At 39.2% G+C, this 23,896-nt stretch overlaps 1 protein-coding gene across 1 annotated transcript in view; it reads right to left on the bottom strand.

Moving 5' to 3' along the window:
- Positions 1-23,896, bottom strand: part of LOC129722287 (DNA-binding protein D-ETS-3) — a 198,722-nt gene that overhangs the window by 20,305 nt on the left and 154,521 nt on the right. The window contains exon 7 of the mRNA XM_055675614.1: positions 9,854-10,043. Within this exon, the coding sequence (XP_055531589.1) occupies positions 9,854-10,043 (190 nt within the window). The remainder of the gene's footprint in view (positions 1-9,853; positions 10,044-23,896) is intronic.

The following is a 23,896-nucleotide window of genomic DNA, read 5'->3' as shown; positions in this document are numbered from 1 at the left end:
TGGAATGAAATGACGGAACAAGAAAGATGGAAGCTGCCACCATGTCCTTAATAGATGTAATTTTGATTCTCGATTGACAACGAGAAGAATACAGGATTTCATCTGTTCGATAGTCTGGAGAAAAACTGACTGCTCTGTCCAGTTGGGGTTTGTAACCAACGTTATCTTTCCTGGTGAGAATTTGATAGTATTTTGTACTTAAAAGTTTTGTCAGAGTAAAGTATTTCTTATTCCTTTGTAATTGGTATGCACTAATTTATTATAGGTCATAGTTGATCCAAAGACGAAATTTTTCCCCCTAGTCTACACACTGAAATTTGAATAAAACAATTCCTGTTTTTTATGTCGATTACTGTAATCGAAAAACAAATAAAACCGATATCTGTTATTACCAGTGGTGGGCACCGCTAACCGAAAATTAGCGACGCTAATCGCTAAGTCGCTAACCGGAAAATTTTGCTCGATAATCGCTAAACGCTAAACGCTAAACCCACATTAGCAAAACTTTCGCTAATCGCTAACTTTTAATTATGTAAATAGTCATATCGCTATATTTATTGCTGGTGTTTTGTAAGGTTTGGACCACTTTGATCTGTTTTGGTTAAACAAACAAAAACAATTACTTTTTAAAGCTATTCACAGTAAGAGGTTCACGAAACGGTATTAATATTTGATTTTGTAAAAACAAGAACAACAAAAGTTATTTAGCTTGCATTGAAAATAGATACTCTTGGGAAAATTCAATTATTATCTGAATCGAAAAAGTAGAACCAAAGTTGTCATAATTTCAAGCGCATTGCAATTTACCAAAGTTCTTGGTGTGCCCCAAAAATTCAATCTAGACCTTGTGCTTGTTCTTCCAAATGCTCCTGTGGCTTGTACGATAACTGGAACTCCATTCTAGGGTAAAAAAACTGACAAAAGTAACTTTCGCAGTAAAGTATGTTCATCTTTCGAAGCAATTTACGTACGCCATCAGCAATTCAAAATTATTCTAAATATTTCTATTGTCGCTTCTTCACAAAACTTAGCGAATTATCGATTAGCGTTTCGATGGCCAAAATTTTAGCGACGCTTACAGTTTCGCTAACCAGCTCAAAAATTAGCGAAATCGCTAAATCGCTAACTGAATTTCAGCGTCGCTAATTAGCGAAGTAGCGAAATGGTGCCCACCACTGGTTAACACCAATAGTTTGCTTTAGAGCTTATTGAAAAGTATTCTGGATATATTTGTATTGTATCGCTAATAGTTAAACCAGAAACGAAGTTCGATGAAATAGGATAACGATGACAGATGAATAATTGAGCATAATGAATTATGATAGAGTGCGATGACGTAGGATGAAATGCAAAAAATCAATTAAAAACTTCATTTATAAATATGAAAACGAAACTGGTACTGATTGTTACAGGGTTATTCATAGTTTTATAAATTATTTATATTATTGTATATTATTATATCATAAATATTATGATAATTTCGGGTAAAAATCTTTTACTGTGTCAAAGAGATCATTCGTAAAACTTTTAGAATAATAACATACTGTTTCCGTTGATGTGAACAATGAATTAAATAGATATATTTGAATAAGATTTTACAAAATTATTGATAGTTCAACACGTCTCTGCTGGGTGGATTCAGCTTTAATCCGTTTTTTGTTCGCTCTGACTTTTCACTGACACACGGGCTGTCAGTCCGCCCGCTGCTGATGCCAGTGGCTATGTACATTCGACGGCCGTGTCGATGAAATGAATATCGCGCGATACGACGATCGGGATATTTTTTCGCCCGCTGTCAGTTTTTTCTGTTCTGTTGCTCTGGTGCGCTACTTTGCATGCACGTCACGTGTGCTGTCTTTCGCGCAATTTGACGCGTTTTTTTTTGTTCGTTTGCCATTCTGCACATTGGCTGGTCCCTCGGTTGGGGCAGTTATGTATGAGGGGAAAAAGAACGCTTTCGCCGCGGGAAATTACCTCCTGGCTTGAGACGTCAATTGGTGGTGTTTCAATAGCGTACCGGTTCGAAGCTTTTGACTGAATTTTTTGAAATGGAAGCGAGGCAAAAACGCAAACTGATCGGTGGAATTTTCGATGGCTTATCGGACATTCGTTGCACCTGTCACGGTGTGTGAAGATTATTTATGCGTGATAAGCTGTAATGTGTGCCAAAAAAATGAAATTTAGACATGTGGTATTGATCCGCTGTATAAGCGAGCAGCATTTTTTCATACACGATTATGCAATGGCGGATGTCAAAATTTGGATACTTCCGGACATTCCAACACATGCATATAAGAATGTGCATCCATTTTCATGAAGGGTTTTGCAGAATTTAAAATATTATTGGCAGAAGTTGCCCTGGTTCACACGTTGCACGTATCAACACATTTCCTAAAAAAAATGTTTATCATCCAATAAAAAAATGACCTACATGCCTACAGCCAACACAGTGAAGCATGCAGCAATGCGTCTTTGATGTCATTTTTATTGCAATTTTCACTCAATTTACTCCAATCGCCATGAATTAGCCGTAAAAGACAGGACTATAGAACTATTCCCCTTCTGGTTGGTAAGTATTGGAAATCAAGTTGTAAGGTTAGCGTCCCACAGAAGCCAATATCAGAGCATGTTGCGGGCAACGGATCTCCTTGTCCTTTGATTCGGTTCGGTTCACCCCTGTTCATTATACCATCTCCCAGCATATCACAACGAAAGCAAAAATCGCACCGCACCCACCCAAGAAATCATCGTAGTAAATCAAATTGTCTTTAACGATCACCGCCTACTATACTGTTACTACTCGTGTTTAGGTTGTTTTGGCTCTCTGTGAGCAGGATATAAAGAAATCTTTTCCTATCATTTTTTTGCTGTTCGAACCCTGCTGAGGGAGAAATTCGCTACTCCTTCGCAATCAATGGCTTGCTGTGATTCATTTTCGTTGACAGCAAGCAGCCGATTTTGGTTCTGCTGTTTACGGTGAAATCTGGCAAGAAGAAGCTTTTCGATGCCCTATGAGCCTATAGTTCAGTAATGGGATTTTTATTCGGTAATAATGAGACGAACAGTTAATTATCATTCTTGATTATTGTTGGTGGATTGGATTATCGTTTGCTGCAGGGATTCATTATGGCTGAAAATTGGGACTAGAGATGCAGTTGCATTTTCGAAGCCCAAAATCTCTTCATCTTTTTATAGCAATTTGGCTCTGTAGAAGTAGAATTGCAATTGAATAGAGTTTAGCAGGAGCAGGGTGCGAATAAAGCTGAAATAAAATATAGTTTTCAATAGAATTGAAGAGTTGTTATGGACGATTGGTTTTCGTGTGTGTACATAAAATACATCTAAAATATCGTTTATTATATTTCACTGCTTATTTAGCCAACTTGTATTTCTAAATGGTATCTACGATCGATTTTCGACCTTTGAGCAATGAAACTAAACTTTGCAACTTGTAGGGGAAAGTAGGTAAAGACGGACACCCTAAGGTTTAACTTTAATAATTACTCAGGTATTGCTTTACATCCTCTACAAATAAGATAAATAGAAGCGAACCTAGATGAGAACCTTGTGGCACACCGGAAGTCACATTCACCACTGATGATAAGGTGCTTCAGGCAAAACTCTTCCTTTTGTGGTCTTTCAGTCAAGTGTGACTGAATCTATTTGAAAAGTTTCGGATTAAATCCTTTCCTAGATAATTTGAAAAGCAAGGGTGGGATGATAACTCTATCGAATGCCTTACTGAAGTCAGCATATAATGATGATAGATTCAAATAGTTTAGGAATGCACAATATTATAGAAACTCCACGATAGTTTTTAACATCAGAGACCTTGCCGAGAATTAGAAATAAACATGACTTTTTCCTAATCATCTGGTCCCGCACCTCTTGATACATATAATCAAACTCAGCAAATAAATTACTGATTCCACTATTAGTTTGACCAGTCTTGTTTTCTAGATGCATTTTGGAAGGAAAGTTGCTCGATCTTCTAGCTTAGTGCACTTTCGATTTCTATGTTCAATTAGTCACATACGGAGAGATAGAGTGAAAGGTTCATATCACTTCTGTTTTTTTTTTTTGTAAACTTCATGAGCCTTTCGTTTCCTATTTTTGTTGAACCATACTTTTCTGTTGAACCATACTGGGGTGTGTGGTGTGCCTGTGAGTTTTTTTTTTCATTTTGGGACTGTCTTTTCTTATGTGTCGTATATGATTTCGAAACAGGGTGATCATTGAAAACGGTTCCATTCAACATATTGTAATTTCAAAAATTAATAACTATTGAACCAAGTGATCGATTTTGGATTTAATTTAAAATAAAGGCTGTTTTTCTCACAAGAATCTAATGGTGCAGCGGTTTCTGATCGATTAATGCTAAAAACTTGTTATTTTATGAAAAATGGCACTCATAATCTGACTGCTTCTCGACATATAGACTAAATATATTCAGTTGAATAAAGTTCAAATAAAGTGAATTTGAGGATTTATTTGGAATTTATCCCCGGAAGAAGGTTAAATATACTTTACCGAAACGCAAGACAGTTTATGAATTTCTGTTTAATATCTTTAATCATGCTTGTCATTCTCCTCATTATGTGGAAAGAGCGGAGAAAAAATTCACCGCGCACTTCCCTTTCAGTATGTGCCTGCAAATGCTTCTCTCTCCACTCCAAAGTGTCTTAACCAATTTACAGCGAGACAAACACAATTCCAGCTCATCCCACATCTGATAGAAATTCTACAGAGAAAACGCAGAAGTACACCGCAGAGTCCACTGGCGAGTAGTCTGGAAAGTGAAAAAATTACCTACCGGGCAAAAGTGTAGTCCTAGTGTAGCTATACCGCGAAAACAAAATCGACCAGAGTAAACTCGACCGGCTCGAGCAACGCAGTCTATTTTTTTCTCCCAATCTCTTTTCCTTTTCTGCCACGCGCAAGAAACAAACTGTAAAACGCACCGCAGATAGCTCTGCTGTGTAGTTATCGTGCATGATGTCCATACGTGTGAGAAAGTACACCATAGTTCATTGTCTCGCAAGAGAGAGATTTCAGATTTCACCGCGTTCCTTTAGGAAGCTCACCAGATAAAAATCGTCTGTCGTTCTCTTCTAGTATGTGCGTTGATTTGCTCTTTAGTGTGAGAGCAGTTGTTTTCGCAGTGCAAGACATTCTCCTGCAATCTATAGGTTTTCTGAGGGGAAAAGACAACCATGTCTTTAATTAAAACTACAATGTGCTCAATGAGTTCGAGTACACTTTGAAAATGTGTTAAAAAATAAAGATATATTTTTCTGAGAGAATTTTTATTAAGACAACTTTTATTGAGAACCTTCACGACATATTTGCTGGGAGCACTGCTTCTCCCTCTTTTTGTGCTGAATGAAAAGCTTGAGACATTTCTCAAAAGGCACGCACCTGGTCTTTTAGTATCTTGTCCCAGATCATGGAAATGAGCATTTCAAATTGGTCCATAGTGCTCACTTTATACTCGCTCTGCTTGGCCAACATATCCGACAGTACATAAATGTCCACGGGATTTAGGTCCGCGGAGCTGGGAAGCCATGAAGTCTTATCTAGAAAATCAGTCAAATTCTCCTGATACCAAGCTTGGACAATATTAACCGTTTGGACCGGCGTGCCGTCCTGTTGATAGACGTAAACTTTCCGTAGAGGTCCTGAAGTGCCGGGGTTACAACCTTCTTCAGAACGTCGGCCTTATAGTACGCGGCGCTGATTTACCATTTTTCTCGATAAACGCGGAAGATTGCTGCGCCTGGATACGGCACCCCAAACCATCACCATCGCAGGTCCTGCGTCATGATGGTACGGATGGTAGTATAGATGAAATTCTGCTTCACCCAAAAGATGTCGCCTGGTCGCTCACCTCTCGCGAACAACTTTACTACGACGTCGCGGTACTAATCATCGTGCGCGGTAAACAAACAACAAATGACAGCAAGTCGACACAAGGGCAAAAGGCAAAAGAGGCAAAAGTTGTCACCAGTGCCAATACACAGTATGTGAATGGTGCGCACTTTCACAAAGCTGAAAAGTTGTATTCAAACTTATTGAATACCCTGTGTATGTCGAAAAGTAATATTTCAGTTGTTCCCGACATTTTTTGTTTCGCGGTTTTTTTTCTAAGCACAAAGAGCAACCCTTTGCGATAAACAAAGAGGTTGGTAACCGCTGTGATATTCCTTTTGAAAAATCGTTGTAGATTACTAATAAATTTGAAAGAAGAACTGGAGCAGAGTTGAGTTAAAATATATAAGAGTTGGAATAGATTGAAATTGGAGTCAAATAGAGCTGAATATAGACGGAATAGAGTATACTTAGCGTGGAGTAGAGTTTGTGTTAAGTTGAAATTTTTGATCAAAAATATACGATCAAGCATTCCAATGAACGTATGGTTTTTGCTGGAGAACCATGGACAAATTAAGAAAAACGTGTATTTTCCTAAATATTAATAATTTTTCGAGCTTAAATTTGAAATAACTCGAAAACCGATGCCTTTAGGATGTGTACTACCAAAAGCTTTTTGATTCAAAATGACTATCTGCATCTTTTAAAAACATCAGAATACAAATATTTCGAAAAATGTTAGAATTAGAATTTTTATAAAAAAATCAATCTACCATAAAAAAAATAGTTTCAATTTCTCCATCCTGGACTTTTTTTAAAAGCTGCGTATTAACGTCAAGTTTCTTTAAAAAAAAAAATAAAAAAAAAGCAAAGATGAGTTCTATGACAAGCTTGAGCGAATCTATGACGAGTGCCCAAAACACGACGTAAAAGTCGTCATCGGAGACGCTAACGCACAGGTTGGGAGGGAGGAATTCTTCCGTCCAGTCATTGGAAGGCATAGCCTCCTCTCGTCAACCAATGAAAACGGCCTGAGGCTGATAAACTTTGCCGCGGCCAGAGGAATGGCCATATGTAGCTCCTATTTTCCACGTTTAAATATTCGGAAACACACCTGGAGGCATCCAAATGGAGAAGCCTGCTCCCAGATCGATCACGTACTGATTGACGGTCGGCACTTTTCGTATGTTACTGATGTTAGGTCTTTTCGGGGACCAAACATTGGCTCTGACCATTATCTCGTCGTTTGTAAGATCCGCGCACGGTTGTCGAACGTGCTGAAATCTCGCACAGAGAGGACGACGCGTTTCAACATTCAGCGGTTGAAAGCTGATGGCGTGGCAGCAGAATACGCCAGAGAGCTGGATCAACGGATCGCAGAACAGCAGGAGGAAGGAGTGGAAGACATAAATGGACTGTGGAGCAATATCCACGGCGCCATCGAAACGACTGCGAGAGAGGTGGTAAGTACGACGCGTGGAAGACAACCTAATGGCAGGTTCGATGCCGAGTGCCAGAGAGCGACAGATGAGAAGAACCGTGCCAGGAGCCACATGCTCACTGCGGCTACGCGTCAGAACAGAGAGAGGTACAGGGTGGCAAGAGCTGCCGAAAATAGAACCCACCGTCGGAAGAAGCGCGAGTACGAGGAGCAGGTGCTCGCCAGCGCAGAGGACAGCTATGCTCAAAACGGCGTGCGGAGATTCTATAGAACTGTTAACAGAGTCAGAAGCAGGAATTTTCCTGTGCCGGTCATGTGTAATGACGAGGACGGCAACCTGCTTACTGATAAACCGACGGTTGCAGCCAGGTGAAAGGAGCATTTTCAGGCGCTATTGAACGGTGAGGAGCTGGAAGAACAGAGCAGGAACAGGATGACGATTATGAGTGACGAACAAGCTGTGGAGCCACCAACACAGGAGGAGGTGAAAAAGGCTGAAAAACGGTAAGGCCGCTGGAAAGGACAGTATCCCGGCCGAACTTCTAAAAGCGGAAAGCGAGCTGTATTATGCGATCCATCAGATAATACTAAGGATCTGGGTGGATGAACAAATGCCGAACGACTGGTTGGAAGTCCTCATATGCCCTATCTTTAAGAAGGGCCATCGATTGGATTGTGGTAACTATCGAGGGATAACGTTGCTCAGCTCCGCATATAAAGTACTCTCCCGTATCCTGTTCTTCAGATTGAGACCGTTAACGGAATCCTTTGTTGGCGAATACCAGGCTGGTTTTCGACAGAGGCGTTCCACGACGGATCAAATCTTCACCCTGCGACAGATCCTCGATAAGTTCCGGGAGTACAACTTACCGACTCACCATCTGTTTGTGGACTTCAGGGCGGCATACGACTCAGTGAAAAGAAACGAGCTGTGGCAGATCATGCTGGAACAAGGTTTCCCTACGAAACTAATAAAGCTGAGTCGTATGACACTGAAGGGATTAAAACCGTGCGTGCGGATAGCTGGCGAGACATCAGCCACGTTCGTAACGTTGGATGGACTGAAGCAGGGGGATGCGCTCTACAACCTACTGTTTAACATCGCTCTTGAGGGTGCAGTACGAAGAGCAAACGTCGAAAGACACGGTACGATCATCACGAAATCTCACATGCTTCTTGGTTTTGCGGACGACATCGATATCATCGGTATCAACCGTAAGGCCGTGGAGGAGGCCTTCGTACCTTTTAAGAGGGAAGCAGCGAGATTGGGGCTTGTCATTAACTCTGCCAAAACGAAGTACATGGTAGCTGGCAGAGAGCGTGGGAGCCCACGTAGTGTTGGTGCTGAGGTGGAGAAGGATGGGGAACGATTTGAAGTGGTTGACGAATTCGTTTATCTTGGTACGCTTGTGACATGTGACAACGATATGAGCCGTGAAGTGAAACGAAGAGTTGCAGCTGCGAACAGGGCTTTCTACGGACTGCGTAACCAGCTAAGGTCCCGTAGTTTGCAAACTCGCACAAAACTAGCGCTGTATAGAACGCTGATACTCCCGGTGGCCCTTTACGGACATGAAGCATGGACGCTGAAGGAAGCTGATCGACGAGTGCTCGGAGTTTTTGAGCGTAAAGGTCTGCGATCGATACTTGGCGGTAAACTGGAAGATGGAGTGTGGCGCAGACGCATGAATCCCGAGTTGTACCAGGTATACAAACATGCTGATATAGTGAAGGTAATACAGCGGGGCAGGCTTCAGTGGGCTGGACATGTAGCCAGGATGCCTGACGAGAGAGCCGCCAAAACTATCTTCAGTAGAGAACCAGGAAGAGGCCGTCGACTCCGTGGTAGGCCTCGCACGCGGTGGATGTGCGCGGTGGAAGAAGATGCACGATCTGCTGGTGTACAGGGAGACTGGAGAACGGCTAAATAAATAAATAAATAAATCACAGTAGCGAAGAATAGGGACTAATAATTTTGAAGAAAAATTTAAGTGATTGGAATAGATTAATATAAGTTTAAAGTAGAGTAAAGTTGGCATGGCGTAAAGTTGCATTGCGGTGAAGTAGAGCAGAGTAACGCTGTAGTAAAGTAGGAATTATGTTGAAAAATAGAGTTTCCTTAAGTTGGAGTAAACTTGGAGTTGAATATATTTGAAATAGAGTAAAGTTTGGGGAGAATGAAGCTAAGAATAATACAATTAGACTAAAATAAAGTTTGAGCAAAGCAAAGTTGACATAATGTAAACTTAAAGTAGAGTAAAGTGTGAATGAAGTAGAGTAGAATAGAAAATAGTAAACTAAAGTCAAAAATTAGTACGTTTATGAGCAAAGTGAGGTAAAGTTTAGATTAAGTTCAGTAGAATGAAACGATGTCGGGAGTGAAATAAAAAGTTTATAAGTGATTGTTGTTTCAACACTCCAACACTTCAGTAGTCAATAGAATAAAAGCATGGATTGAAACCCTATAGTCAATATCTGCAGCTAGTCAACGATACAGTTGCAATGAATCTGTTTAGTATAAGAAATCCATCCATGCTGACTTACCTCAACGCCCGGCTCAGCTTGTCGTAGTTCATGTTGGGTTTGGACTTCCGTTCGCCCCAGCGCCTCGCCACCTCATCCGGATCGGTTAGCTTGAACTCTCCGTTGGTTCCTTCCCACGTAATGCAGGCGGCATTGGTTGAGTCGCTCAACAGTTCCAGCAGAAATTGCCACAGTTGGATTTGACCTGAACCTGCAGAGAAAAACCGAAAATAGACACAACACAAGCAACAAATTAGTGTACCAACTTCAAGGATTTAGCACAGGAACAAGTGGTTGACAACCATAAATCTCTCCGCTCAACAAGCAGCTAAACTTGGTATTTACGGCAACGCGGGCTGTGTCCTTCCCTCTGGCTTCAGCTCGTACAGGAGGCAAAAATTAATAGCGACAGTAATAGCACGACAATACACAATGGGCTAATTATCATAACATCATCAATAATAACACCCTCGATGGGTTGCCATATCGAACATGTGGAATGTTCCTAGGCCGGCTGGTTTTTTCACGCTATCCCAACCCATCACCAACATCATCATCTTGCTCCTTTTCCCCTGGTTTAGCGTGAGTGGTTTTTTGGGCCATTTAGAAGCAATCTTGTTTAGCATGGATCTGCGCAGAGGGTGCGAGCCGAAAGCACGAGAATCGAGGGCGAGCGGATTATGATTCATCATTAAGGTTCAGTTGTGCGGAACCGTTTGTGATCAAAGAAATGGCAAAAAAACTGCATCCCGCCCTCTCCTCTTGCTGGAGAATCCATCATCCATGGGGTGGAGCATTGATAACAATGGGTAATCGGGCTTAAAGAGAGCTTGGGTGGATAACATGGGGATAATAATGCCTACTGCGGATAATACTTATGTCAGGCGAAGACAAGAATAAAATGACATTGCTCTAACGGTAAAGGGCCGTTCCTGAACCTCGTGTATATATTCTGATCAATTTTTGTGTTTTCGTAAATTTTGAAAGAGCATTAAATTAGTAATATAAATCTTCCCCAAATCTTTCAAAAGTTTCACTTCAAGGTTAAAAAAATAAACAAATTTGCTTTTCTTCTTGCGATTTCTTATTAAAAACATTATGCGTTATATATGAAGATTTTATATATTTTCATGCTGATCGAATCAGATTCGTTTGTCATTTAGCAAATTTTGAATACCCTTTCGGGAAAAGCCAATGGGAAAACAAATCACTCCTCAATGTTGCTGAATAATTTTTTTAAATCAAAAATCGATGTCGCTTCTATGACCCCGAGGTTTACAGATGTCCTCGGGTGATAGTAAACACTGTAAAGTTGAAAAGTCATTCGAGTAAAATAGAAACAGACGCAAGTTAAGACTCCAAAATTACTTGAGTCACGACGTCAAAAAGCGTTGCAGATTGTCGCATGTGAATATCCATTAACTTTCATGCAATTTAATACACACACACTGATTGACAGTGCCACGTGGCGGACCGTCGTCACGCTTATTTTCACAAGCTTTCCCCCGATAAAAATAACAATCAGCTTATTAATATGTATTTAAAACAATTGAACGAAATCAACTATGAATCATGAACGGCTAAATGCACGGCCGCAGTTGCAGCCCTGAACCCTTGGCCGATTTTTTGTTGCTGTTGTTCTTGTCGCTCCTGGTTTGTCCGGCGGTTCGTACCGATCCACCCTAAGGCAACAGTCAACCCAATAAACCTTAAATTATTTGATCGAGATTTTTTAACACCCTCCTTCGGTAAACACCTTGTCGTCCCCTAGCGGCATTTAACCCCTGCCACATGGTTTTGTCTGCCACGTACCAACTGATAATCGTTCCGCTGCTGTCTAACGCGTTGACCCCAAATAGAGAGTACTTTCCACTTTGTGCCTTTGCCCCGTTCTCCTCTGTTGGTAGCGTTCTGTAATAAACGAACACATCGTCGTCGGTCAGCGTCTGTGCGTGCAAGGTTCTAGGTTATGTTTGCTAGGTGTACCTTTTTGCCGCCTCCGTTACCGTCGAGCAAACGGTGTAGTATTTACACTGCCAAATGGAAAGGCAAACAACAGCAGACTTGCTGAATTGGTTCCCGATTTGGCCATGAATATCCTGCCTTGGGCCAGCAGAGGGGCAGATTACTCTAAACACCAGAAGGTATAATGCAATATTCATGAGCATCTGTAGTGGATTGCAGGGAATGACTGAGATACAAGAGTGAAATAACGTATTTCGAGTTTTAAAATAAACTGATACAAATGGAATGCTAAAATATCCTTATTATGCACACATTCAAGCGGTTTTTTTGTTCACCTGTCAGTTAAGAACCTAATATCAATGTAGGCCCTATAGAAAGGACAGATCAAAATGAAAATATTAAAAGTTGGAATGTACCTTCAAATCAACCAGTAGGCGATGAATGGAGGGGCACAGCGGTGTCGGCTGACGGTTGTATATTTGATGATTCGTTTCCTGGTTTCCGTGTGCTAATGCAAATTTTACACCTGGTTCCATGTAATCGTAATGTACCAACTCGCATACATTAAGAGGCCCCGATAGTGGTCGTAAATTTTTCCTGTCCTTTTACCCCCCGCACCATCGGCTTCGAGTGAATGGGTAAGGTGAAATTTTATTCGGGCGATTAGCGCCCGTTAGTGTTGTATTTACCCGATAATTAGTGTACGAAATTTGGCGTGCTAATTGGAATAATACGATCGGACACAAGTTGAACAGTTGTATAACTTAATTTGTACAGAACAATTCTTTTAAAATTGGAGTACGCTGACAAACATTCATAAAAAAAATCGGAGATATTAAGATTCGAGAAGCAGTATTGGCCTCAGTATTTTGGTACATACAAAAAGTTTCATTAAAGGGCCAGATAATTTACGCTGTCTGTTATATTACAATCGATTAAATTGGATGGATTATCCTTGGTGAAGAAACTGATGCATAAGTCTACAAAAACCAGAATATAGTTTACCTACATGTATTGATGGTTGAAATTGCTTTTACAAAAAACATTTCTTTCAGACATGGTTTCATTCGACTTTTACCGGTTTGTAAATCTTTAACAGTCAAAAGTTTTAAAAAGTAGTTCTATTGAGACTTCGTATTGTAAAGACTGGAACGTGCAAAAATTGGTCGACTTCAAATTGGTGTATTTCGGTTAAAAAAGTATTTAAAAAACCTTGAAATGTTGCATTTGGAAGTTGAGTGTATATACAACGGTTCCCAAATGAGTTTTCACCGGTTGCTCTCCAGTTTTCAAAATGGCGTCCAAGCAAGAGAAACAGCGTGTCAAAATTTTGCTCGCGCAGCAAGAGAATCCGACGTTCTCGCATGCCAACTTGGAAGAATTGCTGGATGTGGCCAAATCGACCGTTACATATGTTTTAAAAGTGTTCTAGGAGCGTCTGTCGACCGCCAGGAAGCCTCGAAGCGGCGGCAATTGTAATTCGGATGTGGCAGCGACGATAAAGAAGATGGCAGCGAAATATAAGCGGAATCCTAACCTCTCCATCAGATACGTCACTGGCAAGCTCATTGTCTCCCATAATAATGTACAGCGGGTCAAGAAACGAGCCGGGTTGTCGACGGTTAAGACGTGGAAGGTGACGAACCCAGATTTTGAACAAAACAGTTCGGCAAAGCGGTGGTCCGAAAAACTGTAATCTGCTTACAAAGTTCGACTGTGGGTGACGAAATTTATGTGAAGGTTAATTTCAAGCAGCCAAGGACAGGAATTCTATACCATACCAGATAAAGGGAAGGTGGTCTAAATTTTCAAAACCATCAAACTATCGAAGTTCTCGAAAAAATACCTCGTCTGACTGGCCATATACACGTGTGGTCTAAAAAGAGGCATTTCCATCACTACGAAACCATCAAACAAGAGATCTATGTCCAGGAGTGCCTGGAAAACCGGCTGCTACCATCCCTAGAGCAACATAACAAACCTGTGCTGTTCTGGTCGGACTTGGCAACCTACTACTATGGGAAAAAGGCGATCGAGTGGTATGATACGAACAACGTGGTTGTGGTACCCAAAAACCACAATCCTCCTAATAGCCCAGAACTCCGCCATATCAAACAGTATTGAGACTTGGTCAAACGGTATATAAAAAACACTAATAAATCCATCGAAAACGAGCAGCAGAATATATCTAGCTTGCGTTCGGCGACGAATATGGTCGATAAGACCACTGCACAAAATTTAATGAAATAGATTAAGCGTAAGGCACGGCAGTTTGGATTCGGCAAACCAAAATAATAAACGAACATTTTTTCCTTTAAATATATGAGTTTAACTACCAAAAGAAAAATAAAAAGATTTTTGTATTATGAATTTTGACTAAAAGAAACGATTTTTTTGTTGACCAATTTTTGCGCGTTCCAGTCTTTATACAACACCTTCTAAAAATTTGTAATTTCTTATTCAGGCATTAGACGAAGTAAATATTTGCATACAATATTTTTCTTTAGGTAAATATTTTTGCTATGCTGTCGCACGATGTGATTTTTTTTGCAAAAAATGAAATTTGTGGTAAACAAGAATATCAAATCTAGTTGTCATTTGCTAACGGACAAAGTTGTAGAAAATAATTTTGTTCTCAAAAAAAATCGCCAGTAAAAAAAGATAGTAAAAACTTTTTTTTCCAAAAAATCATAACTTCTTTCTCTTGACCCCTCGCAGTGTCTAGATAATCTTTTGCAACAAAGAATCGAATTCCATTTAAGGGGTTATATACCTTTTTAGTTTTCAAAAAACCGAAAAAAAATTTATTGCATTATCTTCAAACACAACATCTTTAGAACATTTTTACAAATTTTCATATAGATCTTGGCAATAGGAAGAAAGTTAGAGCGATTTGCAGCGCGCCTCGCCACGGCCGCATAAGCTAAACTTGAAACTTTACACGCGATTATCTCGGAATAGTGTTTTCCGAAAAATGACTTTGCCGTGATCCTGATTGCGGGAAAACTACTGAACCGATTTCCTTCATCTTTTTTTTTTGAATTTCGTTGTTAAATTCGCCGGTCTTTGAACGATCGCTTTTTGAAACATACAGTCGCATTTTGCCGCAAAAAAAATTTTAATGCAATTTTTAGCGCTCAAAACGTGCATTTTTTGAGAAAAACGTTCCCGTTTGCAATGAAAACAAAATACTCATAAAAGCGATCGTTCAAGGACCCGGCACACTTCTAAACTAATGAAATAATATGAGTTATTTGATTTCGGTTGACCCGCTGAGTCTCTAACAGGATCACCGCAAGCCTCTGCAAAAAATAGCGTTTCGGGGAAACGGCTATTACTCCAGTAATAATTGGTATGTCTCAAAATCAAACGTATTTTGTTGTTGTTGATAAACTGTACTATCAGAAAAATACCACTTTGATGCAATGGAAATGGTGCTATGCACTTAAAAATAAATTCAAACTTCTCTCATTTTTCTCGACCAAAAAGGTATATAACCCCTTAATCGAATACCGTCCGCAGATACGTATTTCGGTAGCTACATGCACATGTGGACAGTCCTAGCACTGATGATGGCTGCATGTAGCAACCGAAATACGTATCTGCGGACGGTATTCGATTAAAGGGTATTCGATTTTTTGTAGTGTAATTAAATGGAAACATAACCTATTCTCAATATTCAATTCCATTCTACTAAGACGTTCAAAAAATTTATTAGAATCTTTTGCAGTTTTCATGGAAAAAAAAATCAGATTTTTGATAAACAAGCTTTCTTAGATAATTTATTTTTAATTTTTCTTTCAACTTTTGTCAAAAAAGAAAAAAAAAGAAAAATTCCGGAGTGTATATTTTTTCGGAGAGACATAATTATTATCTACAACTTTGTTGCTCTGAAAATATTTATAATCATCCATACCTTCCAAGCATAGCTTCTCGAAATAAGTTGTGTTTCAAAAAATTAAAGTAGTAGCCAAAACGGCATCTTCTGCCCATAGAAACGTCTATGAGAAATTTCAATCGAATCAAAAATGGTCGATTTAATTGATTGCCTGTATTTTGTGGAATTGCACAATAATGATTTGATTGAGCCGAAAGCAGACGCGACAAGTCTTCTGTTGCCGCTACCGCAGTTGGTACTCGCTGTCGCAGCCGTTACTATTGCCCTTCCCACTATCCATTAGAAAAATGATTGGTTAAGGCAGAAGCAGGTTCTTCTATAACCCAAAGAGTGGGTATAATATTCTATTGACTGTAGTAGGGAAAGTAAATATTAAGCGACCGAAATGTGCGTTTCAACAAGGCTTTCAATATTTCTAATAATCAAATTATATTTTTTTACATTTAGGCGGACGCATAGATGATTTTTAATCGATTACTGCAAGAACGAAGTAAACCCCCTGAAAACTAACTCTCAAGCATTTGAAATTGGACATTTTTCCCTGTTCCGTTTTTAGATTAGAACTTTAGCGCAAAGCAACAACTTTTTTGTAAGGTGGTTAAATTCGATTAGAAGATGCAGGAATTTTCACTTGATTCAAAACTTGATTTCACTTGATTCCAAATATGTTACGAATACCCCAGTAGAAATGATCAGTTTTGAGTTTAAACTAATCCAATCATACGACACTTCAACTGGCTAGGTATAAAGGAGCTCCTGAAGAGCTTAAGTCAAATCAAGGGCCTATGACCACATTGTCCACCTACAGACATTTTCTGGATATTCTCAAAGTGATAATTTGAAGTCTAATTTAGTGAGAAAAGTCATCACAGATGGTTAAAGTCAAGCTTTTACGTTGCTTTTACTTTACTTTTTTAGCTAACGGTTCGTTCACCGGTCTAGGGCCGAACGGATTAGAGATGTCCAGCTTCTTCTGTCCTGGGCACCCGTTCTCCAGTCTCCTCGTACACCAGCAGATCGTGCATCACCTGCACCGCGCACATCCACCGCGTGCGAGGCCTACCACGGAGTCGACGGCCTCTTCCTGGTTTTCTACTGAAGATAGTGTTGGCGACTCTCTCGCCAGGCATCCTGGCTACATGTCCAGCCCACTGAAGCCTGCCCCGCTGTATTACCTTCACTATATCAGCATGTTTGTATACCTGGTACAACTCGTGGTTCATGCGTCTGCGCCACACTCCATCTTCCAGTTTACCGCCAAGTGTCGATCGCAGAACTCCTCTAAACTCCTCTACAGCGCTAGTTTTGTGCGAGTTTGCAAATTGCAGGACCTCAGCTGGTTACGTAGTCCGTAGAAGGCCCTGTTTGCAGCTGCACCTCGTCATTTCACTTCACGACTCATATCAAGCGTACCGTAAACTGGAGTGACTTTGATCACTTTTTTGATTGTTTCTTAAATATTTTCAAAATATTCTGAAAACAATATTGTTTGATATTTTAAAAATAAGTACTGGCATCAGTGCTGATAAAAGTCGTTTCCCCTAGCAAAATTCTTCCAAAATTACAGCCAATCATTTTCAATTTTCACTTCCAATGATCGCAGCATTCTTTCAGATACACTAGATTTTCGTCCTAGTAACGTGCTGTTATACTCAAATGAAATAGATCGCGCGCATCGTTCACGGTTACGGAATAAAATTTGACGACAAATCCAACCAAATGATCTTCACTTCAAAGCGAAAAAGAAAAACAAACAGTCCACTAAACCAAAATGAACCTCACCGAAACACTTTTTCACTGACACTGACCGATGCCTTGACAATCTTCGTTAACTGATGAACTGGTTTTGTTGTCTTGCTTCCATCGCATGAAATCGGGTGTTGTATCATGACCGGACCATTTTTTCATATGCGAGATTTCTTAACTTTTGAACAAAAAAATGTGTTATAATGTAGCAGCATCATCAAATAACTTCTTCTGATGATGTTCAGAAGTTTTCATCCAGATTGCTTGAGTATTACTACTATTCAAATTGTTTTAAAAATTGAACTGTTTTCGAGCACAAATTGCCCTTATAATTGTTATCAAGGCTTGTTTTCAAGCAGTGATTTAAGAATCAAATATTCAAATATTGCAGTATATTTTCCAGTAATATGTTTCTGCAACATCTCAATGTAGGAACACTTTTTATATGAAATATTTGCTTTAAAGTTGGAATTATTGCTGAAACGCTAAGGCCTGTTTTGTATCATGATCGGACCAGCATTGAACTATGGTCGGACCAGCCTACTTCTGAGACATCACCGTTTCACTTTGCTTATGCTTGATATACCCAATGAAGGATTTCACGTTTAATACAGTTTTCCACGAGCGGTAATGGCGGATGGATTTGACGTTTAATGTAGGTTGTCAAACTATAGTTCATTGGATATTTCCATTGAACTAATATTTTTTTGGATGGATTTGACATATAACAATACTAGTTCAATGGAAAAATCCATTGAACCAGTAGTATGACAGCCTCCATTATGTGTCAAATCCATCTAACTAATTTCAGCTCAATGGGAATATCCAATGAACTAGCACTTTGACAACCTACATGAAATGCCAAATCTATCCGCCATTACCGCTCGTGGAAAGCTCTCACTACAAACAGCCCATTATACTTTAAGCAGGGAAAATATTACTCAGTGTCAACCTAATTTAAGAAACACTTTTTGCCACAAAGTTTCGACCAAAGTTACGAGAGAATCATATATTAAAATATAGGAAAGTTTATATTTGTGAATGATTGGTTGTCATAGCTTTCATCGAGGCATCTGTCCCAGCTTTATAAAAACGCTCGGAGATATCAAATACACTAAAATCGCTTTTTACGCGAAGGATACGTGCCGCGTAAAAAACCGCGTAAAAAAACGCGTAAATTCCGGAATCCGCGTAAAAAAACGCGTAAATTCCGGATTCCGCGTAAAAAACGCGTAAATTCCGGAATCCGCGTAAAAAACACCTTTAATTTTGCATTCCGAGTGAAGGGAAACCGGAATCCGGGCAAAAAAAAATACCGCGTAAATTCCGGAATCCGCGTAAAAAAAACCGCGTAAATTCCAGAATCCGCGTAAAAAAAGCCGCGTAAAAAACCCGCGTAAAAAAAAACGCGCAAAAAGCGACCTTAGTACAATGACGAATATGACTAAGGTTTCTACGAAAAGATTTATGACATAGCACCGATAACTTCCTTCAATTAACCTTAAACTGTGATTGAATTTTTAAGCAGTATGAAATAATAGCTTTTATTCTTTTAAACAACTTTATCAAATAGATACGATAGTGACTAACAAATCAGTTTGAAAAAATAACAGAAAGTGCTTTCGTGAAGAGTTAGCCAATCTCATCTAATTCAAATAAACATAGTTAGTAGCGCCTTCGCGGGATATTTTAACAAGCAGTTGAAATGTTAGGAAAATATAACGTTTTTAAGAGAACGGTTGGTATAAAATAAGAGGAAAAATGAAACAAAGTAAAGCTTCTGAGTGCTTTAACAGAATGGACACCAATTATTTTTTAATAAATACATACATGTCAGCAACATACACAATTCTAATAATTTAGTGAGAAAGTTTGGTTCGAGTTAGTAAAATGTTAATAAACGTTTTAAATTTAAAGTGAAATTTATATAATATACATTATGCTATTCACCGCGAGCATTGGTGCTTATTACGGGAGAGTTTACGGTGAAATCAGAGTGAAGTGAACACAATCCTATTACGGGACTCACGTAGGTTAACAAAACGTCGCAAAGTGACAACTGCTGTGAAATCTGGGTTATTAAAAGTTTCATATCACTGAAATGAAAATGGGAATAGTGACGTTTTGCGTTGATTTTTTTCACGAGCATTTTGAACGAAGTGATTTCAAGAAGATGAGGAAGGTTTAAAAACCAATTGATTTGAGATCTAATGATAATATATAGCAAATTTATTTTTCAGTAACGAAACTTTCTTTGAGACCAACAAATTTTTGCGGCTAATGAAACGTAAGAGAAAAAATTGATCTTTGAATTAAGTTTAGCGGTTCGGCTTAAAAGCTTCGTCTTCTCGAAAAATGTTCTCATACAAAATTTCAGCTCAATCGAACTTCGGGAAGTGGTGCCTCAAAGCGCCCAAAGTGTCACTTTTTTGACTGATGAAGTTTAAGAACTGTTTGATATCGAAATTTGTTGTATGCCAAATGTCTTAGAAATGTATAAAACGTCGAGATCTGGTGTTATCTCGAATAAAAAAATCGGAAAAACTCCACTTTCTGAGGCTTCGAAACTTTTGTGCTGGGAAACTCATTTCACATGTCTTATTCTCATTCTCACTTCACTGCCAATCGCACGTCACGGAGCTAGTTTTTGTCACCTAACTTTAGACGGAATCGGAAATAGGTCTCAAAAAGTGAAGTGAGCGTGGGAGTGAAATATATATTTCACCGAGAAGTAATTCCCATAATAAATAACATTGGCTGAATATCGCACTGAGTATGAGCTGTCACACTTCAGGCGTAAAACTTAGAGCATTACAATATTCGGCAAATTTGTAGTACTATTTGGGGACTACAAATTTGTCATACCTCGTTTCTCAAAATTGTAAGCTATCGGTAAAACTAAACGGCAACCGTAAAAACACCCAGAAATTGAATATGCAAACATGCCGTATTTAAAAAGCAAATATAATTCATAACATTTTCGAAATAATATGAAAAATGATTTAAAATATTTTGAGAATCACGAACAAAATTGATAAAATCTAATTTATCAAGCCCAAATCAAACACCATGCAAGTAAAGCTCAGCTCGCGAAGCGGAAAATCGCTTGAAGTCTCAGAAGTACACTGGTCCGATTATGATACATTTTTTGGTTCCATCATGATTCACCCTGGTCCGATCATGGTACAAAATCTATGATCAGGAAAAACGATATAATTAAATGAATTTACGTCGGATGTGCTATAAATTGTTATTTTTGTAAACTAGACAGATAGACTTTTCCGATAAATGTACTTTATTTAGGATTCCATGTAATATTGATGGTGAAAGTGTGACATGGAAAGCAGTGTACCTTGAAAACAGTCTAAATTGGTTGGATCATGATATATTACCCTATAATGAGGTGTTTTGACAGTTCACTTCCATGCAAAAAGCGGGAAGGGAGAACTCTGAAAGGATTGTAAAAACTAACGTTTATGGATGCTTTTTTTCACTTTCACTCAAGAGTGTCAACAAATATCAACCCTGACTGTCATGCATTGAAAAAGATTCAGTCACTACTTCAAAAGTTTAGCAACAATTTTGCTGTTTTTAAATATGCTTTAAAATATTTAGATCAATCATCATTTCGGGGTAACTTTGATCAACTCATTATTTTGATGAATTTGGAGTAACACTTTGCTATTTTCACCGAATTAAACAGCCTAAAACGACTTAAGCGAGTTTATAAACGTGGGAAGCAATTTGGGGGCCAATCAAATTCTACGTGAACAGTTTATGTTGGCGAATGTTCAAGATTCATAAAAAATTTTTAGTATATATATGAATGGTTATCCACTGAGAGGGAAGGTGGTCTAAAATCATCAAAAACTAGTCCACGTTGAATATGACTTATGCAATTGTCCAAATTTGCATGTTACCTCACGTCTTGGGTTTTTGTTAAGAAGAAATCTGTAATACGCTGTGGAGAATAATGGGACTCAGCATTGCCTTCGAGGAAAAACTTGCAAAAATAACAATGAAATGCATTGTTATAATATTTGTTCATCTTAAGAACTAATCTGAGAACAAAATAAAATAAAAAAATTGTACGCATTGCAACTTGTTGTTTTGAATCTGCTTGAACCGATTGTTTGTACGCAACAAAAATCGCCAAAAATACACTTTTTAATATTTAATATTTTAGCATGAAAAACGCTCTTCAAATAGCAGGAAATGCATGAATAGTAGCAATGCAGACATATATCCACATTTTCAAAAAAGAGGAACAGTGATCAAAGTCACCCTAGTTTACGGTACCAAGATAAACGAGTTCGTCAACCACGTGAATCGTTCCCCGTCTATCTCCACCTCAGCACCAATACCACGGGAACTCCCACGCTCCCTGCAAGCTACCATGTACTTTGTTTTGGCAGAGTTAATGAAAAGTCCCAATCTCGCTGGTACGAAGGTCTCCTCCACGGTTGGGCCGATGATATCGATGCCGTCCGCAAAACCAAGAAGTATGTGAGATTTTGTGATGATCGTATCGTTTCTTTACAGGTTTGCTCTTCGTACCGCACCTTCAAGAGCGATGTTGAACAGTAAGTTAGAGAGCGTATCCCCCTGCTTCAGTCCATCCAACGTTATGAAATTCATGCTTTCATATATTCCAAATCAATTCATAATATGTGGAGTGAGAATACTCTCAACAAAAAATGAAAAAAGGTTGATTTTCAATAAAAAAAAAAGAAAAGAATGACAATAATTTAAAGCTAGATCGTATTTTGTGTGTTCTCTGTTCTAGCAAAATTTACGTTTGGTTCGACTCGTAGTAGTAAGCAATAGTTTTCAATTATTTTTTAGTGAAAATATTAGATTGTGATTTTAAAATGAAATAAAAATAAACACTAAATAGAACGCTTCCAAAGTAAAATGATATTGATATCATGTAAACGTTTTTTGAAATCAGTAGTTTGCCAGTCCTCATGTTCCATTGCGTCAACTGTTTTGCTTCCAATCGGTTTTCCACGAAATAGATCGATTGTACTTAACTTGATTTATCGAAGCAGTAAATCCAACCATTTGGAAAATAAAGCACAAAACTTTCATCAAGCGGCGAGGTCTAATTTTATTTGTTGCTGGTTTCCGATCATTTCACACCTCTGCCATTCTCATTTCCCCCCGGGTTTGGCCCGGGTTTCCCTGTAACTTGTTGAAGGCCTTCCGGAGCTTCAAGCCCAGCCCAGCTCCGGGACCGACTCACCTTCTGAGCTGGTGAGCCAAAAACAGTAAAAACAATTACCAAGACAGCACAAAATCACCACCACAAATGATACAAATAAAAGGAAACGAAACAAACACGCGTTTTTATACCTGCGTGGAAGCACAGATTTTCCCTTCGTGTACTAAATTTTCATGTTTATTTCTTCATTATCAAACCAAAATGGGCACTGAAACAATCGAAAGCGGCTGTAGAAGAAAGAAAAACTTGGCAAGGTACAAGATAAGATCTTCTCGAGCGAAACAAACGTCGAAACACGTTCACTTTCGTTACATTTTGTGCCTCCCGTGAATCGGCGGAAAAAACACTTTTCTCGAACCCCTTAATGTATACTTCTTGCTTCTTACGCTCTGCGGTCCGGTCGGTGTGTGGCGTACGATTTCCAAGAATTATCGTTGGCCGACATGCAAACCGGACATAAATTCAATACTGTCTTCTATGCGCTCCATTTTGTGATTTATACTGATTTTCGAATCGGAGGCCAGCGCCGCAAGCAATCACAAGATGGGGGTTCGTGGCTGTTCGAATAATCTAGCGAGTAGATTCGATTTCCTGGGAAGTTAATCGTTGTTTTTTTTAGATTATGCTCCAGCATGTTGCTTTAAAATGTCTGCTTCCAGTAGGCAAGTTTCGGTAAATCCACCCACCCCAGCTCCAGCGACTTTGAAATATTATTCTTGGCAGCGACTAATTATCGTCCGGTTGCACCCTCTAATTAGCCCTGTAGCATTAAATTGCACATCGCTGCTCGGCCAGAACAGAAACTACTTACGTTCGCGGTGCGAATGAGATTCCCATGGAACACGAGGAGTCGACCGACAGTCTGTGGAGGCGTCAGACCGCAAAGGTTCTGGACAAAAGCCGCGAAAAAACGCAAAACTCCGGAACACCAGAGGGAAAAGGACACCGGAGCAAGGCGCAAAAAAATAACTACGAAATCATGTTTTGTTGTATTTATTAATATTTATGAATGGAAAAGAGCAAGAAATATAAAGCGTTTAATTAAATTTCCGGCGACGGAGCGGCAGCCGTCAGAGCCGGGTAGAGCTCCTGTGACAAAACACACACAAACACAGACACAACATTACACTGCGCGAAACAGCAGCGACAAAAAAAAATCGCTGGTGAAAAGCTTTTGCTGTTGGTAATTAGCACTGTTGGCACAGAACAACAACGCAATGGCTTGCAAAGC

This window comes from Wyeomyia smithii, chromosome 2 (genome assembly GCF_029784165.1).
Source record: "Wyeomyia smithii strain HCP4-BCI-WySm-NY-G18 chromosome 2, ASM2978416v1, whole genome shotgun sequence".
NCBI classification, from domain to species: Eukaryota; Metazoa; Arthropoda; class Insecta; order Diptera; family Culicidae; genus Wyeomyia; species Wyeomyia smithii.
The sequence above is the reverse complement of the archived record's forward strand: the minus strand, read 5'-3'. Positions and strand labels throughout refer to the sequence as shown.